Source organism: Cibotium barometz, chromosome 16, assembly GCF_041138505.1.
Source record: "Cibotium barometz isolate CiBa-2024 chromosome 16, ASM4113850v1, whole genome shotgun sequence".
NCBI classification, from domain to species: domain Eukaryota; kingdom Viridiplantae; phylum Streptophyta; class Polypodiopsida; order Cyatheales; family Cibotiaceae; genus Cibotium; species Cibotium barometz.
The window spans coordinates 22,648,413-22,672,184 of record NC_141061.1 but is presented as its reverse complement, the minus strand read 5'-3'; the positions used below and the strand labels follow the sequence as shown (position 1 = coordinate 22,672,184).

General features: G+C 39.5%; 1 protein-coding gene across 4 annotated transcripts; it reads left to right on the top strand.

Annotated features, from left to right (window-relative positions):
- Positions 1-20,826: 20,826 nt before the first annotated feature.
- Positions 20,827-23,508, top strand: LOC147630455 (protein IQ-DOMAIN 2-like). Of its 4 annotated transcripts, none has more exons than XM_086810325.1 (5): positions 20,827-21,104; positions 21,283-22,070; positions 22,171-22,383; positions 22,469-22,609; positions 22,704-23,508. In XM_086810325.1, the coding sequence occupies exons 2-5, from the start codon at positions 21,621-21,623 to the stop codon at positions 23,343-23,345; spliced, it is 1,446 nt and encodes a 481-aa protein (XP_086666451.1). In that variant the 5' UTR covers positions 20,827-21,104; positions 21,283-21,620; the 3' UTR covers positions 23,346-23,508. The 4 variants fall into 4 exon arrangements, with proteins under 4 accessions (XP_086666451.1, XP_086666454.1, XP_086666453.1 ...); XM_086810328.1 differs by having other exon boundaries at positions 20,838-21,104; positions 22,707-23,508; XM_086810327.1 differs by having other exon boundaries at positions 20,885-21,187; positions 22,707-23,508.
- Positions 23,509-23,772: the final 264 nt, after the last annotated feature.

Sequence of the window (23,772 nt, the reverse complement as noted above, 5' to 3'; positions counted from 1 at the left end):
ATTCCTCTTAGCCCAAGGTGTTCTCAAGCATGCTCTATAAGCTGGTGAAGACAAAATTCAATTTCATCAAGTCTACAGTGAGATCCAAGCTCTTCATCAAATCTACAGGTGACTTTGGTAAAACAGAGATTAAGCTTTCAATATTTGGTCAAATCTTGTGTTTCTTGGCTTAATCCTCTACTAGACTCATTGCTATTGATGGCTTTGAAAGCATTTGAGCTCATTTGAAGTCTAAGGCACCAGATCTGGACTCCCCGCATACTCTGTTTTTTGCACACAAAACAGTGGATTAATTTACTAATCAACAATTAATCAATGCTAATCACTATATTTTGGTGCAATTGAGGGTTCAAATTAACCATTAGGTATCTGATATAGATCCTTATAACTTCAGATTGCAATTCGGAGTTGGTTTGATACTCCAACCATCCCATACAAATTGGTTACCCTTGATTTAATGTAATTTCTAGTAAAATTGTGCTGATAAATTTGTGAAAATCATCATTTTGCATTTAACCCTTGGTTAATGCCTACAAATTACACTCAAATTCAAGATTATTCACAACCAGAGTTGCATTTGGGAATGTGCATAAGAATGAATGCTATACGCATTATGTATTGGGCACATTATATCAGTGTAAATATGGGATCAGACACTGCCCTTGTCCAGAATAAGGCAAGAGGTAAGACCTCCCGCATAAATTTGGGTTTGCATTGCATAATGACACAAGATAAATAGAAAAAGCCCAAAAGAAATGTCAACAAAATGTTTAAACATGTTGCTCACATGGAGCAAGAAGACCTGATAGACAAGCTCATGGCCTCAGCCATGAAAGAAGAAGAATATCTCTTTCCAAGAGGAAGATCCACACCAAGAAAATCTAAAGGAAGACATGGACACGAGAAGAGAAGCTGCCCTAAGAAGACTAAAAGAAGAGGAAGATAGACGCATGGAGAGAAGCTGCCACGATAAGAAGACTGAAGACAAGAGAAGATGTGAGGCTCCAAAGAGTGAGGAGCCATGGAAAATCTTTGAGAGAGAGAGAGAGAGAGAGACCCCACAACCCAATGTAACCTGCCCCAACAAAGTAAAACCACCTCTAAGCCACCGATAATGTAGGCCACGTGGTAGATGTATGTGTGAGCACTTTAGTCAAAGTCACGGGCACTTATAGTAGCCTTGGATACATGAGAGAGAGAGTGTCAAGGACTATGGAGTTTAGAGACTTGAGGCACTGGTCACGGACTGTCAAGTAAGAGAGAAACTTGATACAGGGTCCAGGTGTGCTAAGATAACTTGAGGGGAGGAATAGACACTAGTCACGGGCTATCAAGTAAGGGGAGGCAAACTTGGTATAGGGTCTAGGTGTACTAGGAGTATTCACTTGAGGGGAGGTGTTGAAAATACAAGTGAATAGGGTGTGTACGGGAATAAGCCCTTGGTTAGAGGCTGTAAAAGAGAAGATGTAAATGTGAAAGAACCTGTGAAAAGGTGAGAAGAATCTATTGGGAGAGAATAAAGGGTAGCATGAGAAGATTTAGGAAGTGTGGAGATATTCTGGGAGATATTCTGGAAAAAGTGAAGAGGTGGAGAGAATCAAGGAAAAGAGGTGGAGTGAATCATGGATAAATCAGTGAGATTAGATGCTTGATGTAAACTCTATAAATTGAGGCATAGCCCTAATGAGAATTTGCTGGTTTTTGAGTATCCATGCCTACATTAATCTATTTGTTAATTACCCACTAATTACGTCTTAATTATTTACTAATCACTTTGTTAATGATGTTGATTATCCACTAATTATGTCTTAATTACATCTTAATTATTTACTAATCACTTTGTTAATGATGTTGATTCTAGTGTTTGATCCACCATAGCTCATCACAATGCTCTAATTTCAACAAACATTACCTTACAGCAGCACCCTGTACTCGCTTCTTCATCCCTCCACTTCCAACTTTCATTTTCTCTATGTTGCAAAGTTACCTTCTTCTTTTACGTGGCCCTAGTGCTGTGTCCTTTCTCCTTAAAGCATTAATCTTTTTCTCCAAGTCTTGAATTGTTCCTTTGTTTACCATAAGCTTCTCTGCATACAACCCATTTAATTTTTTGATTTCAGTGTTCTCTAAATGTAGAAAATCCCTCTGCTATTCTGCAACCATCGCTTTTGTTTCCAAGTGTTGGGCATAACCCAACAAACCTTGTCTACCATCACCCGTGAAATGTAGTAGGTTTGTAATGTTGTAAAATGAGGTGGTGCATTTGTAAATGGATCCTTGGGATACATTGACCCATCAATCCATAAGTCCAAATGACGCTCTCCATTACTCCTCCTTTGCTCTTTTTGCTCACAACATGGGATGAAATTGTATCCACTCAATATGTTTATACTTCTTGAAAACTTTGACTCGATACAACACTTCAATGTAGAAAAACAATAAGTCAAATACATCAGTGTGTACCTAGCACCACTCATCAAAGACCTACAACAACTTTGGAAAGGGATAAAAGTGCTTGACATGTCCAAGCATATAGGCGAACGAGCTACGAACAAGGATTTGAGGTTTGCAACATTCTAACATGGACTATTCATGACTATCCTGTTTACGATTATTCTTCAGTGTGAGATCCGTCCCCATCACGCAAATTCAAGGGTGCTAGTAGCGGAAGTAGCACTTCTTGTGCAGGGCAGTGTCCCTCACTTGGGGCCTCGCCCACGGATATCCGGACAAGAGACTAATCTATTGGTTCTTCCAAAACCGATCTCGGAAAAACTTCCCTTGCCCGGAAAGCACGGGCGATTCCTCCAAGATAATTTTTCTCTAATGTAGTCAAAAGCCTTAACTAACTGAACTGATCTGACCAAACCCTAGTCAGATCAGGGAAAAGATTGCACTTGGATCATAGAGACTAACGCTTTTTTCTTCATTGAGAGGCACAATCGTTGATTCTTTTCCATAGAACAATTTTTGTTCGGGATTTACTTCATCTATCGTACTATAAATGAATTGAGTCTCAATTTAGGGATCCATCAGTCCAGCCTAACCCCATCCAGTCCTGTGGGTTAGAGCCAACCGCCCAACCACTGTAGTGATAGGATCCAATTAAGAATTTGGTTAGGTTTTGTCCCGGGTACCAGGGAAAAGAGTTCCCAGGTCCCCTAGCTGGGTATTCATGCAAACTTAAAATTAGTCACACCACTTACACACCCAATATGAAATTGCCTTTTTCACAGAATCAGCTGTCTTTAAAACAATCATTTAATGAAATCATAGAGTCACTAATCATAATCCTCAAAATCTCCAGTTGAATCCTTAATTCCAATCATTCCTTCATCGATGTACCTATGGCATCATTGGCAACCAGAACGCTCACCACCTGTCCACTCAGGGGACCTTTTCGATAGTTTCTAGCTCATAGTAATCGGTAATATATTCACATATCAAAATGGAATCTCCGTTGAAGATCAGCAAGGTCAACCAACGGATCCATATAAAAGAGCCATGGACTCATCCGTTAAGGACCAGCAAGGTCAATCAACCAGATCCATGCCCGAATTCAGAAAACAACTCTTACTCCTTGTTCCAATATCTTCCTTGACGCACGTGTGGGTATCTTCGGCGACCCAGAGCCCAAGCACCGTATGGTCAGCATCCTCTATAGGATCCTTCGCACACAGGTGACCTCGCGCTTCACTCTAGGCCGCTTCCTTGGTCCCTCATCCACCGTACCGGAAGCTCACCATTTTAATCGAACCGAGGCCGGTCAAGACCTCGGCCAACCTTGCTATGCGAGATTTCCTCCATTGACTTTCCGTCAGTTGTTGCAACTTTATCAGATTAGGTCTCCATGACCTCATTCACAAGACGGTCAAAATGCTTCTCCAGCATTCTTGACATAAAATAGTCATTTAAAAACAGGTCATAAATACAGTTTCTATAACAAACTCTCGTCTTTCCACATTGTTCCACATCAATTCTCATTTATTTCATATGTATTCCCGTTCTTATCACATCATTTTCCATTTCATCACATCTTTTCTTATTTATCTGCATTAGATCTCATCCACTCACATCTACCCATATCCACATCTCATCACATCACATTCATTCACATCTCATCCATTTAGACCACATCACATTCATTCATATCCGTCGCATTCACATTCATTCACATTCATTCATTCATATCCATCACATTCACATTCATTCATATCCATCACATTCACTTTCATTCATATCTAACACATTCACATTCATTCATATCCATCACATTCACTTTCATTCATATCTAGCACATTCACATTCATTCATATTCATCACATTCATTCTCATCACCATCCCATCACATACATAACATCACATCATATCTATCCACAGCATATCTCATTCATACACATCTCATCTCATTCATCCACATTCATCCACATTCATCCAATCGTTCACAAGTACGATTACCCATATCTATTCATACATTCATATCTATCACTTCACATCCACATATATTCATGTCACATCACATCTCTTTACATCACTTCACATTCTTTCACATACACATACACATCCACATCACATTCTTTCACATACACATCCATATCCATTCTTTCACATACATCCATATCCATTCTTCACATACATCCACATCCATTCTTTCACATACACATTCACATTCATTCTTCACATACATAACCACATCCATTCTTCACTTATACATTCATGTCCATTTTTATCACATATCATCCACTCATATCCCATATCATTCATTTACATCTTGATTTACATGACATCACATCTCATCCATTCATTCACATCTATCTGATTCACATCACATCTCATCTCATCACATCTATTTACCTCACATATCACCTCTATTCACATCACATCCACCCATCCATTCATTCACACTTATCTGATTCTCATCACATCTCATTACATCTATTCACCTCACATCTTATCACCTCTATTCACATCACATCCATCCATCTATTCACATCTATCTGATTCACATCTCATCTCATCACATCTATTCACCTCATATCTCATCACATCTATTCACCTCATATCGCATCACCTCTATTCACATCACATCCATCCATCCATTCACATCTATCTGATTCATATCTCATCTCATCATATCTATTCACCTCACATCTCATCACCTCTATTCACATCATATCCATCCATCTATTCATTCACATCTAACTGATTCTCATCACATCTTATTCATAGAATTTAAGAGAATTCTAATTTTGATATAAAGATTCTTTACGCATCTATTTATGCATAAAAATCAACTTTAGCGGGAATAACACTTTTATAAAAATCCTTTTATGCATAAATTCAATTTTAAGGAAAATAACACTTTTAAAATAAAATTAAATCCTTTATGCATCTTTCTATGCATAAAACCAATTTGAATGAGAATAACACTTTTGAAATAAAAACAATTCTTTATGCATCTTTCTATGCATAAAATCAATTTTAATGAGAATACCACTTTTGAAATAAAAATGAATCTTTTATGCATCTTTCTATGCATAAAATCAATTTTAATGAAAGTAACACTTTTGAAATAAAAATAAATCCTTTATGCATATTTCTATGCATAAAATCAATTTTAATGAGAATAACACTTTTGAAATAAAAATGAATCTTTTATGCATATTTCTTTGCATAAAATCAATTTTAATGAAAGTAACACTTTTTAAATAAAAATAAATTCTTTATGCATATTTCTATGCATAAAACCAATTTTAATGAGAATAACACTTTTGAAATAAAAACAATCCTTTATGCATCTTTCTATGCATAAAATCAATTTTAATGAGAATAACACTTTTGAAATAAAAATAAATCCTTTATGCATCTTTCTATGCATAAAGTTAAATTCAATGAAAACAACACTTTTATAATAAAATTTCCATTATGCATCTTTCTATGCATAGAAATTAAATTCAATGAAAACAACACTTTAATAATAAAAATTTTTCTATGCATCTTTGTATGCATAGAAATTAAATTCAATGAAAATAACACTTTTATAATAAAAAAATTTCCATTATGCATCTTTCTATGCATAGAAATTAAATTCAATGAAAATAATGCTTTTATAGTAAAAAAATTTCAATATGCATCTTTCTATGCATAGAAATTAAATTCAATGAAAACAACACTTTTATAATAAAAATTTCCATTATGCATCTTTCTATGCATAGAAGTTAAATTCAATAATTAATATCAATGATATCCATACATATTCATAGGTGAATATGTACATGGAGTAAATAAAAATATTTTTTTTAGAATGCACAAATAGCGGGAATTACTCTTTTAGAATAACATAAAAATAAAATTTATTTCCCACAAAAATTCAAGAAAATTTTACCATAACCTCCTTTGTATGGCTGACCATTTCTCAATTTTTAACATTCTACTTTCAATTTAAAATTAACCCCAATTTGAAGTAAAGTACTCTAATCTACTCAATTTTCACTTTCTAGTGAGTAAACAATAAGAAAAGTTTGATCAATTTATTTGTTAATCATTCTAGGATAAAGAAAGGCTGAATTCTTAAGGAAGAGAAGGGGGTAGCCTTTTCATCAAGGCATAACATCAGGATTCACTTTAATCAACTATAAAAAAAATAAGAAAATCAGAAAACCAAAGATTTGAAATTAAAAAGTAGAAATTTTAGCTTACATGGAGTTTTATAAGCTTTCCTTTGGCTTGAGGGATTAAGGGTTCTACTCTTGTTTGGATCAAGAGTGGCCACCAAAACTGGACATCTTGAGAGCTGGGGAGGAATCTTAAATCCTATCCCACTTAAAAAATGCGAGATGTCCTCATCTCACAGAGGTGGAGTATGATCTCTTTCATCTTCTTCTTCTTCTTCAAGCACTTCAAGTGTTACTGCCTTGGAAGTGAACGGAACATCTCTCTTTGACTTCCCCTATTCTGAGGTGGAGATCTTGCATTACTTTGGATTGAAACCGCGGGTTGGTTAGAGGGTCTACCTTTGGGATTTCCTTGATTTTGGCACGGATAGAAACCTGATTACTCTGGAAGGAAGGAGCGGGAGTTTGGAATCTTGATCCCTGATTTCCTTGCCCCAAAAACCTTGATCCAAAAGGAGTTGGGCAATCCATACTGTGATGTCCAAATCCTTGACAGTTATATCATTTCACTCCTTGAGAGGATTTAGTCAAAAACAATTGAATTATCAACAGAATTCAATGTAATTGGCTCTGGGTAGGAGTAGAGTAACAGTGCATAAACACTATTAATCTTTTACAAAGGGGGAGGCATCTATTTATAGGAAAAAGTGAGTCTCTAACCAAGAAAACTGATTCTAGAATTTTCCAGATCAGTTTGGTTAATTTTTGACCATTTTTAGGTAAGTTTAGCTTACTTTTTGGATCTAGTTGAAATAGGAGAGAGGAGAGATGAAAATATCTCATTATTTATGAGTTTAAAACTCCTCCATACATGTGAAATAGGCGCCTCCTTCATGATGGGAGATCCCCACACTAAGGTGTCAAAAATGCATCATTTCCTCTAAATATCTCTTCTTTTTTAACTAATAAACCTCGTCCTTAATGAACTCTTCATCTTATGTGAGCATTTACTCATTTTTGGGAGATTTTCTTTTATTCTTCAATTTATCTCCTCCCTACATTTGGATTAATCTTATTAGTCCATAGGAACCTTAATTGGAGCATAATTCAAAAATTTCTGAAAATCTAGACCCTTAGGCTAAGGTCCTTTATACCTATTTTTTATTAATTCCAATTGCACATTGGAAAGTTCTTTTTGAATTTATGTTTCAGGGGAAACCATTTTAGACACTAGGAGGATTTTTATATCCAAAAATATCTCAATTTTCAATTACCTCTCTCTAGACATTTTCTCTCTCTAGGCCAAAACAGGGTAAAACAAGATCTTTTTTTTATTTCAGAGAGGGGAATATTTATAAGATCAGAAGGGGAGGTTCTTACACATGCACACCTCAAAAGCCAGAGGGAGGAATATTACATTCAGGTACGTGATTGTAGCTCTTTTGTTTGGATTTGAAGTGACATGAAATAACAATTGCATTAAGACTTCGATTGTTTGTAGGTCGATGAACAAAGGGTTATAAGGCATGTCCACCATGGGGAGATTGGTTACAATTAAAATATAGCAAGAATCTCAATAAGAATATCTATCTCTGACATAGAAGATTGTTGCTGGAAGGACACATATTGCGATCGAAAGAACTGGCAAGACATTTCAATAGAAGGATTGAGAGTGGAGCGTGCCCTATACAAATGACTCCTATGGACTGGTATAGAAAATGGACAATTGGACCTATTATAGATCCAGATTTAGAGCTCATAAGCGGCAAGGAAGACGAGGATTGTCAAAAAGATAGAGGGAAAAAATCAATGACACCTAAGATTGGAGTTGAGTAACTGTGTAGGCACACCATGTCTGCTGGCGTAAAACTTTTGAAGGTGTGCAGCCTAATGGATACCTTGTCATTGGGATTTTGAGGTAGCATAGAGCCATAGTGCTCCAGGAGCTCCAAATTCGTGTACAAGCCATAGCATATAAAAGAACCTGATAACAGACACAGTCTCAGAAACAATGTGCATACTGCAAATACTAGCAAACTCCTGCAAAAGAACGAGCACTGTAGGAGCCTATAATACAGCACATGATCCCCCTTTTTGTAGTTTTCTCGGGCATAAAAGCAATATGCTCTTGCACCCAGGGGAGTAGAACTATTGAAATATATCACCAAGCATTCTCTCTCCTCCTCAAATACGTCGCCACTGCTTGGATGAAGAACAGCTGATGGCCAGCTTCATTCGGGGATTGAACGAACCTTTGAATATCCTGGTGAAGAATGCCAAGCCAGTTTCCATGGCCGAAGCAGTGCGGATGGCGAAGGATTTTGCCAAGGCCTTTGATGTCAAAGTCCTACCGAAGCCAGCACCAGCACCTTTCAAAAGGTTTTTAATTCAAGAAGGTGATTCCAAACTTCCACCGCCTAAAAGATATAGCCCAAGATATGGGAAGTTCCAGAATGGAAAAAATATCCTTTTCTCGAAACTTAATCCCCTGGAATTCAACTTCAGTTGTTCCACCCCTCCCCATTGTATATCAATCCCCTTTTCAGAATAATAACAGATCTTGTTTCTATCTATTTTGGCCTAGAGAAAGAAAATGTTCTAGAGAGAGGTAATTCGATTTTTTAGATATCTTTGGATGGAAAAATATCCCTTCTTATTAAAATAAATTCCCCCGAATCAGAAGTTCAAAAAGAAATTCTTGAGGTGCATTAGAAATAAATTATAATGTGCACAAAAGCCTAAGGGTCCAGATTTTTTGAAAATTTTGAATTAAGGTTTCTATGGACCAATAGGATTAATCCAAATTTAGGGAAGAGATAAATTAAAGACTCTGCTCCTATGTTGAGCCATTTAACATTGAATTTGTTAATAATTCAATTATTTTTGGCCTAATCCTCTCTAAAGTGAATTGGTGGCCACTCTTGCTTCAAACAAGAGTAGAACCTTCAATCCCTCAAGCCAAAGGAGAGCTTACACGCTCCATGTAAGCTAATTTCTTACTCTTTTTTGAATTTTAAATCTATGGTTTTCTTAAATTTTATGCTTTGTTAAATTCTAATGCTATGCCTTTGATGAAAAGGCCACCCCTTCTCTTCTTTACATTCCAGCCTTTCTTAATCCTAGAAGGATTAATTAAACTCTTTTTATTGTTTACTCTCTTGATTTAGATTAAAGTTCTTGGAATCTAATTTGGGTTAATTTAAGTCAAAAATAGAATGTTAAAAATGAGAAATGGTCAGCCATACAAAGGAGGTTTTGGCAAAGTTTTCCAGAATTTTGTGGAAAAGATTTTTATTTTATTCCAAAAGAGTAATTCCCACCATTTTTGCATCTAAAAGAAATATTCTAATTATTCCATGTACATACTCACCTATGAATATGTATGGATATCACTGATATTAATTATTAAAATTATTTTTTATGCATAGAAAGATGCATAAAGGAATTTTTTTTATTTCAAAAGTGTTATTCTCATTAAATTTGATTTTTATGCGTAGAAAGATGCATAAAGGAATTATTTTTATTTTAAAAGTGTTATTCTCATTAAATTTGATTTTTATGCATAGAAAGATGCATAAAAGAATTATTTTTATTTCAAAAGTGTTATTCTCATTAAATTTGATTTTTAAGATGCATAAAGGAATTTTTTTTATTTCAAAAGTGTTATTCTCATTATATTTGATTTTTATGCATAGAAAGATCCATATTTTTATTTTAAAAGTGTTATTCTTGTTAAATTTGATTTTTATGCATAGAAAGATGCATAAAGGAATTATTTTTATTTCAAAAGTGTTATTCTCATTAAATTTGATTTTTAAGATACATAAAGGAATTATTTTTATTTCAAAAGTGTTATTCTCATTAAATTTGATTTTTAAGATGCATAAAGGAATTATTTTTATTTCAAAAGTGTTATTCTCATTAAATTTGATTTTTATGCATAGAAAGATGCATAAAGGAATTATTTTTATGCATAGAAAGATGCATAAAGGAATTATTATTCTCATTAAATTTGAATTTTAAGATGCATAAAGGAATATTTTTTTTTCAAGTGTTATTCTCATTAAAGTTGATTTTTATGCATAAATAGATGCATAAAATAAATTTTATATCAAAATTAGAATTCTCTTAAAATCTATGTTTAAATTCTATGAATAGATGTGATGTGAATCAGATAGATGTGAATGAATGGAAGAGATGTGATGTCATGTGAATCAGGATGTAAATGATATGGGATGTGAGTGGATGATATGTGATGAAAATGGATGTGAATGTGTATGTGAACGAATGGATGTGGATGTGTATGTGAAGAATGGATGTGAATGTGTATGTGAAGAATGGATGTGTATGTGTATGTGAAAGAATGTGATGTGATGTATAGAGATATGATGTGACATGAATATATGTGGATGTGAAGTGATAGATATAAATGTATGGATAGATGTGGGTAGTCGTACATGTGAACGATTGGATGGATGTGGATGAATGAGATGAGATGCGTATGAATGTGTGTGGATAGATGTGATGTGATGTGGATAGAATGTATGTGATGGGATGGTGATGAGAATGAATGTGATGGATATGAATGAATGTGAATGTGATGGATATGAATGAATGTGATGTGATGGGATGTGAATCGGGATAGATGTGAATGAATGAGATGTGAGGTAAAATGAATGAGATGTGATGTGAGTGAATGAGATATGATGTGAGTGAATGTGATGTGGTCTGAATGGATGGGATGTGAATGAATGTGATGTGATGAGATGTGGATATGGGTAGATGCGAGTGGATGAGATTTGATGAGGATAAATTGAGGAAAGATGTGATGAGATGAAAATGATGTGATTGGATGAGAATAGGAATACATATGAAATGGATGTGGAATTAAATAATGTGGAATAATGTGGAAAGACGAGAGTTCATTATAGAAACTGTATTTATGACCTATTTTTAAATGACTATTTTATGTCAAAAATGCTGGGAAGCATTTTGATTGTCTTGTGATGAATGAGGTTGTGGAGACCTAACTGATAAAGTTGCAACAGCTGAGGAGAGTCAACAGAGGACGTCTCATGTAACAAAGTTGGGCGAGGTCTTGACCAGCCTCGGTTCGATTTAAATGGTTAGCTTTCGGTACGGTGGATGAGGGACCAAGGAAGCGGCCTATGAGTGAAGTGCTAGGTGACCTGCGAAGGATCCTAGAGGGTGCTGACCATACGGTGCTCGGGCTCTGGGTCGCCGAAGATACCCACACGTGCGTCATGGAAGATATTGGAACAAGGAGTAAGAGTTGTTTTCTGAATTTGGGCATGGATCTGGTTGATTGACCTTGCTGGTCCTCAACGGATGAGTCCATGGCTCTTTTATATGGATCCGTTGGTTGATCTTGCTGATCCTCAACGGATGAGTCCATGGCTCTTTTATATGGATCCGTTGGTTGACCTTGCTGATCTTGCTGATCTTCAATGGAGATTCCATTTTGATATGTGAATATATTGCCGAGTACTATGAGCTAGGAACCATCAAAAAGGCCCCTAAGTGGACAGGTGGTGAGCATTCTGGTTGCCAATGATGCCATAGGTACACCAATGAAGGAATGACTGGAAATAAGGATTCAACTAGAGATTTTGAGGATTATAATCAGTGACACTATGATTTCATTAAATGATTGTTTTAAAGATAGCTAAATCTATGTAAAAGGCAATTTCGTATTCGGTGTATAAGTGGTGTGACTAGTTTTAAGTTTTCATGAATATCCGGCTAGGGGGCCTGGGAACTCTTTTCCTTGGTACCCAGGACAAAACCTAACCAAATTCCTAATTGGATCCCATCACTACAGTGGTTGGGAGGTTGACTAACTCACGGGACTGGATGGGTTTAGGCTGGACTGATGGATCCCTAAAATGAGACTCAATTCTGTTATGGTACGATAGATGAAGTAAATCTCGGATAAAAAATGTTCTATGGAAAAGAATCAACGGCTATGCCTCTCAATGAGGAAAAAAGCGTTGGTTTCTATGATCCAAGTGCAAGTCTTTTCCTTGATCTGACTATGATACTTACGAGTTTGGTTAGATCAGTTCAGTTAGTTAAGGCTCTTGACTATGATAGAGTAAAAATATCCTGGAGGAATCGCTCGTGCTTTCCGGGCTAGGGAAGTTTTTCTGGGTTCGGTTTTGGAAGAACCAAGGGATTAGTCTCTTGTCCGGATATCCGTGGGCAAGGCCCCGAGTGAGGGACCTTGCCCCGCGTAAGAAATGCTACTTTCGCTACTGGCACCCCTGAATTCGTTGCACGATGGGGACAGGGATCTTTTAGTGGGTGTGCCTGCCCGTGTAGGAGTTTCTCCATTTTTTCCTCACTGTCCATTTTTTCCCAGTTTTGCTCCACATGGGGGTGCTATAGTTTTTTCCCTGGTTGGCTGTAGTAGCTTGCTAGCCTAGAGGGCTTGTTTTTTTACTGACCAACTAGACTCGGTTAATGTCACGTGCACACCCAGTTTGTGTACAAGTGACATGGCATTCTAGGCATTTAAGCATTAATTCAACATTTACCAAACATTTAAATCAATGCTAACAAGCTTAGATCATATGTGGTACGCAGTACTTTGTACTGAGTTTTGCACAGCCAGAAACGCATTTCGAGCACGTTTTGATCACTGTTCTATCCTCACTGGGGCTGCAAGGTATTTTTGCAGTTTTGGGAAGTTCTGGTTGAGAACTGTCACTGGCATTAGTGCGTTAGTGCATTTTGCGAGTACAAATAGTGTTTGCACATGTATTGTTGACATTGGATGTATGCATGTACTATGGTCAGACTTGGTGACCTACAGGTTGTGCTGAAGTACTACTCAGTAGTTTAATTGTCTATGCAGGATGGAAAAATGAAGTACTATACTTTATGTTCCAAATATTATAAAGAACCTGGTTTTTGTTGGACAGATGGTTGAGTAGGGTCTACAAGTGAGGCTTAATCCTCAAGAATGTTGTGGAAGACTTAAAAAATCAGTGTCGCTTGGTTGCAAAGGGTAACAGAAATGGTAGGATGTTTACTTTGGATGTGAACATGCCTGAAGTAAAGGTAGCCATGTTTATGCATGTGTCATTTGTAGATATTGACATATGGCACAAATGCATTGGTCATGTGAATGTACAGTGACTACAGTCTATGCACATGACCAAAATATTGTTACAATTTTGCCAAAGTTTAAGATTGATGGTATGTGCACAAAGTATGTGAAGCATGCCATCTTGATAAACAGGCCAAACATGCTTTCCCACATGAAAAGCATGTCAGTGCAAGGCCATTAGATGTCATACATTCAGATGTATGGGGACCGCCGACCAAGATTGCAACAATTGCAGGTTGTAGGTATTATGTTACATTCATTGACACCACACTAGGAAAGTGTGGGTTTACATTCATGAAGGAGAAAAGTGAGGTGTTTGCTCACTTTCAGAGATTTAAAGCCTTGGTTGAGAAGGAAAAAGGCATGCAAATAAAATGCATGAGATCAAACAGTGAGGGAGAATATTTCTCCAATGAGTTCAGCGATTTCTTGAGGAAGCATGGAATCAAGAGACTGTTTACATGTAGATACACTCCACAACAAAATGGTGTTACAGAAAGAAAACATAGGAACATTACAAAATTGGGACGTACCTTGATGGTTGAAAAGAGTATGCCACATTATTTTTGGGTAGAAGTAGTAGGTAACTACTATGTATATTATGAACAGGACACCGATTGTTCATGGTATGATGCCTGAACAAAAATTTACAAGCATAAGACCAGATGTGTCTCACTTAAAAGTGTTTGGGTGTATTGCATATATACATGTTCCTAATGAAGTGAGGACAAAGCTGGATCCAAAGGTAGAGAAATGCATCTTTATTGGTTATGCTATGGAACAGAAAAGCTATCGATGTTATAACCCTACCACTCGTGAAATGCGAGTAAGTAGAGATGTTATCTTTGACGAGATGAGTAGCTGGTATGCACCGACAGTGTGAAGGCAACAGAAGATGTAGATGTAAGAGGTGTTGATGCTGCACCACATGTAGAGGAGCAACCACAGGTGCCTAGTGGACCTAGAGAATCCTCTAGCAATGGATCCAATGTTAGCCCATGGTTAGGCAGGTTGAGGATGTAGGTACACATGTATCATGTAGAGGGAAGGAAAAGGTAGATCAACCTTTATGCCTAATCTATCAATAGGTCACTCATATGTGGATGGTGACTCTAGCGGCTCTAAGCAGAGTCTTGATGAGGAGCTTGGTATCTCATTTGTGGTTACTCTTGGTGTAAGGAGAACGAGGGCTTTTTTGAGAACATTTGGCAGTGATCTGGGTGTATGCAGGTCTACGAGGATTAGTACCCTGTTGACAGGTTGAGATATGATGGATATACAACCCATCATTATGCTTACATGGTTAAAGCGATACAAGAATTAAAGCCCACTTGTTTTGAGCAAGCATTTGGAAATAAGAAATTGGAAGATGCCATGAATGAGGAGATGACAGCATTGGATTCAAATGCAACATCGGAGTTAGTGCCTTTGCCTAAGGAAAAGAAGGAATTGGATGTATAAAGTCAAGCATAATGCTGATGGTTTAGTGAGTAGGTATAAGGCAAGATTGGTGGCCAAAGGCTATGCGCAGACTTATGGCATTGACTATGAAGAGACATTTAGCGCGGTTGCAAGAATGGCAACCATGAGAGCTATCATTGCTATGGCTACAACAAGGGGTTGGTCTTTACATCTTGGTCTTTACATCAGATGGATGTAAAGAATGCCTTCTTGCATGGTGGTTTGCAAGAAGAAGTTTACATGATGCAGCCACCAGGTTATGAGAGTGATGCACACCCAGATTTTGCGTGCAGGCTACACAAAGCCTTATAGTATGGCTTGAAGCAGGCACCCAAAGCATGTTCAAACAAGATCGGGTAGCATCTTGTTGCTATTGAATTTCAGATATCCAATGCAGATTTTTCACTTTATGTAAAAAAGACAGATAGAAGAGTCATGCTGTTAGTCTATGTGGATGACTTGATTATCACTATGATATTGATGTTGACGTATAAGATGTCAAGAGGCTTTTGAAGCAAAAGTTTGAGATGAAGGATTTGGGTGAGCTGTGATATTTTTGGGCATAGAGGTGGTGAGATCACCTCATGGCATTTTGTTATTTTTGGGCATAGAGGTGGTGAGATCACCTCATGGCAAAAGTTTGAGATGAAGGATTTGGGTGAGCTGTGATATTTTTGGGCATAGAGGTGGTGAGATCACCTCATGGCATTTTGTTATTTTGCAGAGACAATATGGCTTGGATATGTTGTCCAAGTATGGTATGATAGGCTATAAGCTTATTTCAGTGCCATTGGATCATAACACAAAGCTTTCTGCATATACAGGTGAGCTTTTGGAGGACCCCACTACATACAGGCACATAGCACGTAGCTTAATCTACACAACCATTACTAGGGAAAACTTGAGTTATGATGTTGGACTTGTGAGTCAGTTTATGCAGGCCCCTAGGAAGCCACACTTGGATGCGGCTAGACAGATTCTGAGTTTATAAGTCCACAGTTGATTATGGACTTTTCTATGAGGCTGGTATAGAGATGCAACTACATGCTGATTGGGATGGTAGTGTTGTAGACATGAGATCTACCAGTGGTTTTATGTTCTCATTTGGGAGCTGTGAGTTGGAGCAGTAAGAAGCAACCAACAGTTGCCTTATCGAGTATAGAGGCAGAGTACAGGGGTGCTGCAGCTTGGTTTTAGAAGCTACTTGATGATATGGGTGAGCCCGTGGATAGAGAAGTTGTCATTTATTGTGACAACATGAGTAGCATACAGTTGGCTTGTAACCTAGTATACCATGATAGAATGAAGCACATTGAGGTGCATTATCACTTTGTGAGGGAGAAGGTTCTATAAGATGATGTAGATCATATATGTGATCATAGAGGATCAGGTGGCTGACATCTTCACAAAGGCATTGAGCACAGCGAAGCTCCACAGGTTTAGGAGCGAGCTTGGAGTGCAGTGTGTGGAGTTGAGCTCGAGGGGGAGTGTTGAGATATCGAGCTCAACTAGTGCTACAATAGACATTGATGACGCGCCTGGGTGATAGTATCCGCACTTGTGTCACTGGCACGGTTGGTGCAATTATGGTTAATATGCCACTAGTGGTGGATGACAGGCTGTGTGATAGCCACTTTGGAGTACTAAAGTTATGTCTTAGTTATAGAGCCAGCCGGGTTCACACTATAGACCGACCACTTTGTATGTTGTAGGAGAGTACTTTCTCTTTATGTATGTACTCTTATCTTTTTGTTATATGGTTCTAGAGAAGAGAAGAAGATAGAAGAAAATTCAGCCATCCATCTCTCTCTTGTGTCTTGCATTCTCTTGTGTGTGTGTGTGTGTGTGTGTGTGTGTGTGTTTTCTTGCAAGGAACTCAAGCTCTCTCTCTCCCCCACATTCTCTTTACGTGAACTATTGGCCAAGTGGTGGGGAGGTATTCAATCAATCTTAAGTCCTCCTAAACCGCTAAAGAATCTCTCTTGCCAATTATGTGGTCCCAAATATTCAATGCTACATTGTTTATGATGTGCATTAGATCTAGAAGATGATTGATTCTTAGCTTTGTCCCATATGGGAGACCAACGAAGATTGAGTACCTTGTCATTCCCAACGGTGGCATATGGGATGATCCTCTCCCCCACAATACTTCCCAATTACCTACTCTTAGAGGATATTGGGGGACTCCTTTTGTTGTAGATGGAACTCCTTAATGCTTAATGCAATAGTGTCTTAAGCTCTCCTCGATCAAAGGTTCAAGGTACACATTCACCAATGATGAGCCACATCTTGTAAATTATATGCAACATGGATTCTAATGTGCTCATCTGTGATATCACATAAAGTAAAGCATTATTCCCACTTAGAAAGCCACTGATCTACTGCATTAGCCTTGTGAGAAGGTAAAGTGCCAGTGTACTTTGGTGGTTTCAAATCCTTTAGTGTAAGTTTTGGCTTTAATTGCTTTTTCAAAGTACCCTCACGACGATTACCCAAGGGATGGGTACAGCTGAGGTACTATAGGTGTTATAATAGTGTGGATATCATTCATAAATAAATTCATTTTCTCCCACAAATAATGCATTTGTTGATGAAGAGGAATAGACTTGGGTGTTTATTCCATTGGGCACAAAACAAATCTAGGAATCGGGCCTATGATAGGGTTTGTGTACAGGAGCAAAGTGATTGGATTCCATTTTTAACCAATAATATGCAAGTAGCACCAAACGATGGCAAAATAAAAGAGAAGGGATAAGTGAGCCCCCTATTCGTAAGGATGTCTAAGTCGATGAAGCTTGAAACCATGTAGAACTACAGCTTCAAACATTGTGCCAATTGCCCTGCGAGTAACAAACGACCAGAAGGAAATTCTTTTTGCTGAGATCACCGCATATGAACCTCCTCCAAGGAACCTTTAAAATAAAGAGATTTAGGGCTTTATTTTTAATAAAAGAAATCATGGATTTCCTTTTTTCTTCTTCTTCTTTGAGTTCCATTGCTGACAGTCGATGGTGGCTATGGCGATGGTCGCTACTTGCTTGTGTTGCAAGGTCGAGAAGGAGAGAGACCAAGACTTGTGTTCTGTGAGGCAACACAAAGACCTCACCAAGGTGTGGCCTATCCACACACCTTGTAGCAAGAACCACAATAATGGCAACAATCAATGTGACGGAAGCGACAAACGAAAACAAAACGGGTGGATGGATGTAGATCTTCACGCCTCTCCTTGCTCAGAGAAGCTCAAACCTGCTCTACAAACATTTCCCCATAGCCAAGAACAAGTACCTAAGCTCTGATATGAAATCTCAGGCCTCCATGCAAGGTAAATATCTAAATCAAGCCTCATGCAAACGTGAGAGAGAACAAGGTGAACTCAAGAATAGCAAAACACAAACCTAGCTTGGCATACCATGTTTAACCACCCAACCATTATATACACCAGTGACCCCGGGCATCCAGTGTGTACGTTACTAGCTACACACCATACTCATGTGCCCCTTGTGTACCCGCGGCGCTGGTACCCCCATGCTACACATTAGTGGGTCTTTGGCCTACAACCATCACCCCCACGAATGTTACCCATTCACACTTATTATTATAAGTGATGATTTTTATAAGTGATAATGTGCAATAGTATGCCACCATTGGTTTTCCCATGCAATGCCCGTGTTTCCCATGCAAAATCGGCATGTATATCCCACGTAACAGAATGTATGCATCCAACGTGTTGCCACGTGTAAGGGTCATAACTACCCCCCTTGCCTTTACAAGCCCTTTTCCCTTCACAAGCCCTTCTCCTCTTCTCTCTTCATAAGCCCTCCCTCACCATCACAAGCAAACCCTCTTCTTCTCCCTTCACAAGTCCTTCTCAAGCTCTTCTCACAAGCCCTCACCTTCACAAGAAAATCCCCTTTTCACCTTCATAAGCCATTTTCACAAGAAAACCCTCTTCTCACCTTCACAAGACCTTCTCCCTTCACAAGAAAGCCCCCTTCTCCTTTCACAAGAAAAACCCTCTTCTCCATTCACAAGGAAGAAATACCTCCCTCTACATGCATCACAAGTAAGAAAATATCAAGGTATGTACCATATCCTTATCTTCTTTGTTTTCTTTACTCTCTATTTTTTGAGAGTGAACTGATTGCTAGGGTTTGACGCTTACCTCAAGATACTTTCTTTCTCTCTTGTATGCTTGCTTGCTCTCTTATATGCTTGTATGCTCTCTTGTATACTTAGCTAGTTGTATTAATAATTATTTACTAATGTTTTTCTTTTTGTGGCTAGGTCAAGGCATTATTTGGATAGGTTAAGGCAATCTTCTCCAAACTCCCTCAACCGTGTACAAGCTTCTAAAAAGCATAAGAGGTAAGTCCTTGACCGAACTCTTTGTTATTTTTGCACCTTCGAGTGTCAGGGATTATTTCTTAAGTTTTTTTGCCTCTAGTATTTATTAATGCATTATGAATAAATCATTAAGTATTTATAGTGCATATGCACTATGCATAATGCATTTATGCATAGATCCTGTAGTTAAGGATTATATGGAAAGGGATATCACAAAGGACACTACTAGTAGCATCACAATTGACGAGACGAATTGGAAGGGGGAGTCATAAAGGAGGAACTCCTAAGAGTAACTTTACTATGATATTAGAGCTTGTAATAGTAACTTTATAATTATTATAATAACAAAAACTATTATTATTATTGAGGTAATTGTGTTAGTGTGCATATTAGGTTATGAGAAGGCATAGGGAAAGGCCTTTCCATGGAGGAGAGGGGGGCGATTGGGAAGAGCCGAGAGTCCATAGGGTAAGGTCTCCCTAATGCCTTCCCGACCGTCATGGCCTCCGAGAAAGGTTATGAGAAGGCGTAGGAAAAGGCCTTTCCATGGAGGAGAGGGGATTCGAGAGTAAGGTCTCCCTAAGGCCTTGCCTAGCCATCATAGCCTCTGAGAAAGGGAGAAAGAGACAGGTGCAATGAGTGGATAGATCAACATTATGTAGAACGGACATTGTGCGGTACATTGCAGTAAAAAACTGTCCTTTAGTGTATTTTTCACGGCTCAATTTGTGTTACCCTTGAAAATAATGGCCAAGATTTTGATTATTTTATAATAAAGTTAAAAACCGTCCTTTAGTGTATTTTTCACGGCTCAATTTGTATAAGCCTTGAAAGTAACACCAAGATTTTGACTATTTTATAGTAATTAACGGCCAAGATTTTGACTATTTTGGTAATTAACGGCCAAGATTTTTTTGTCTATTTTAGTTATAAGACCGGTTGGTGTGTAGATTTTAGAAAGGAAAACGAAGGTAAAAATTTCTCCTTATTTTGACAGGTTTTTTTTTGTGTGTGTGTCAGTGGGCGAGGAGCTACACGACTTTGACAGGTCAGCGTGTCCGGAAATAATTTCCGTATGCGGAGTTGGAGCAATGGGGTGAATGTTAATGGAAATTATAAACGCTGTAAAAGGGCTGAGAACTTGATAATAATTACCGTTATATTAATCAAAGGATGATTTATGGGATATGTTGGAGAGAGAGGGGGGAGAGAGAGAGAGAGAGAGAGAAAGCGCTTGGTGGGTGGGGTGTTAGAGTGTGAGCTCAATTGTGATGCAAGCAAACTGTGGCTACGGAGTGATCCCATATATGATCAATTGAGTGGTGGAGCGCAAGCAACATGCATTAGGTAGAGCCCCTGTCATTGTCCTGGCTTGTGACCTGCAGGCATAGCAGCTGCCTCTCTCTCAAACCGTGAACAATCTCAATGCACGCTGCTCGTCTCTTATCATAGATCAACGCTCATGATAGCTTACGTCCAATTCACTTGCTTATCGGCCGCATATCATTAAACCTTGTTTATATCTACCATGGCTTGTCACCTTTGATTGTCAGGTGGCTTGATTAGTGCTTAATTAACAAGTAATTTTGTGGGCTAATTAGAAGAGGGATCCTCATGGAGAAGTTTCTAATCATTTGTAAGGTTTAGTCCAAGCAAAATTATTAACCTAAGTTTGTTACATTATGCATCATATGCAATTATGTGACAGAGTTGCGTGCATTGGCATTGCAGGAACCAACTGGTAGGTTGAGGCAATCATCATGGGCAAGAAGTGCAACTGGCTGTGAGGAAAGCTTTATCGCCATCAAAGGACAAGCAGCAGCAGAAAGACACAAACTCCAAGTATATGGTCTTAAAAGATGGGAAGAAGGAGACTGCAGCAGTGTGTGTGTATATATATATATATATATAGGCAGAAGCAGTGGTCACCTGCATTATGCAATCCTTTGTGATTAGAGTGCTCCAAATTAACTCCATCCAATAGAAGCTTTGTGATTAATTTACTCTACATATAAACCCCCTCTAAAAGCTTAAATAGGTGGATTAAGAAGGGAGAAAAGGAGAAAACAATGTCTGCTAGTACTAATTCTTCTTCAAAGTTCAAAGGGCGCAGTTGCTTAAATATTGCATGCTTTGATGATACCTCGAAGTGCTTTTCTCTGAGAAATTCCTTCAAAGAGAAGAATCGATGGACCTTCAGAAAATCCTCAAGAGCACGTCTTCAAGAGATTAACCAGCCTGCTCCGGACTCCACATTCTTACCGAATCCTCTTTGTTGCAAAAGCTATGGGCGCAGTGGCCATCAGAACAAGCAAGCTCTTGGCGCTGTGGCTGCCGCTACGGCGGCAGCTGCGGACGCGGCCAACGCTGCAGCACAGGCGGCGGCCCAAGTGGCGAAGCTCACCGACGCTGACCGCTCGGAGAGGCTGAAATTGACCCGCCGATCATCGAATTCACGGTGGTGCAGCCGGGAGGAGATGGCGGCGATTAAGATCCAGTCGGCGTTTCGAGGATATCTGGTAGCGAATCGATGATCTTCGTCGCACTCCTTCATTCGTTTCATACGAAGTCCGTCGGTCATTTCCGTCGGAACCTAACGGTCATCTTTCCTTCCCACAGGCTAGAAAAGCTATGGGAACACTGAAAGGGATCCAGAGGCTGCAAGCTCTGTGGCGCGGGCGGGTGGGTCAGAGGCAACAAACTAGGGCGACAATGCGGTGCATGCAGGCGTTAGTGCAGGCGCAGGCGGCGGTGCGAGGGCGGCGCCCACGGCTTTGTGAGGAAACGCCGGCAACGCTCCTGCATCCGTGGGAGCGCCGCGCCAACGAAGAGGTATTGTAAACACAACCCACCGTCCGTGATCCGTCCGTCGCAATTTGTGCTGCCGTTACATGACACAAGACAATGGGATGTGCAGGATCACGACGGTGTTAAAGGTTGGGTTCAGGAGTGGGACGATAGTACCCAGACTGTGGAGGACATTCAAGCCAGAGTGCAGGAAAAGCACGAGGCAACCATCAAGCGAGAGCGGGCCATGGCATACGCGTTCTCACATCAGGTAAAAGCTCCGTCGCCGGAGTCGAGTAGCACTCGCGCAAGGTTCCCGTCTGACGAAGTCACTGACGAACGTTTTTCTGGTGCACTTTTTGCAGCAGCTGATGGGCAACGGCCAGTACAGCGGCAAGAGCTTGCAAGTAGGTTGGAACTGGCTGCAGCGTTGGATGCCCGCCCAGCCGTGGGAGAATCGCCGCCCACCACCCGCTAAGGAGCCGCTACCGCCTGTATCTCGCCATCCGCCGCCAGTTAAGGAGCCACCACTGCGGCAGGCATCTTCGAAACAGCGAGTATTAGAGCCGACAGCGCCACCAATGCGGCAGTCTATGAAGCTGCAGACGGTCATCCCTGCAAGCAGGGCGACCGTGACTCCTGTGCTCAACAGCTTCTCGGCGCGGCTTCCGGCATCCACCAGCTCGCGATGCCACAGCATGGCCGGCACCTCTCTCCGCGACGACCTCACGGTGGCGAGCTTATCGGGCACACCCAGCTACATGGCTTCGACACAGTCCGCCCGCGCCAAGGTCCGCTCTCAAAGCACCCCAAGACGGCGCCCTGTGCCCGCAAGCGTGCGCTCCGAAGATGTCAGCCAGTCCTGCGCCCGTACTCTAAGGAAACGCCTCTCCTGTGCTAGCACCGGCCAACGGCCCGCCGTTTGCCTCCGGTACAAAACTTATGTGGCGCCCCACCGCCCCCGTTGCTGCAGCGCTAGAGGGAGACACAAAGACCAGGTAACCTAGCTTGAGAACCCGGGTTCGAATCGCCTTCAGGACACGAACTTCCAAGTTCCATACCTATTAAGGTTTCGCAATTTATGTAATTAAATACGAGTGTTTAAATCTCACCCATTGCATGGATGGGCATGTCTCTTGTTTGTAATAAAATATCTCGTCTTTGGACCAAGCTTCTTGTAAAAATTTTGCTTCTCGAGTTGAGTTTGCAAAAATGAGGGGCTTTATATCTAAGCACACCTCCTTACCCACACACTTTGAGCGGGGAAGTATCTGGGAAGACCCAAAGTCTCCTGTGCTTGACTAAGCTTCACACTACACGTATTGTTTGCTTGATAGGCCATATAATAACTTGTTGTCATGCACATGTGAATCATTTATCATTTTCTATCATGAATGATTGCTTGCATCCTCCTAGGTTTTGTGTTCTCTATAA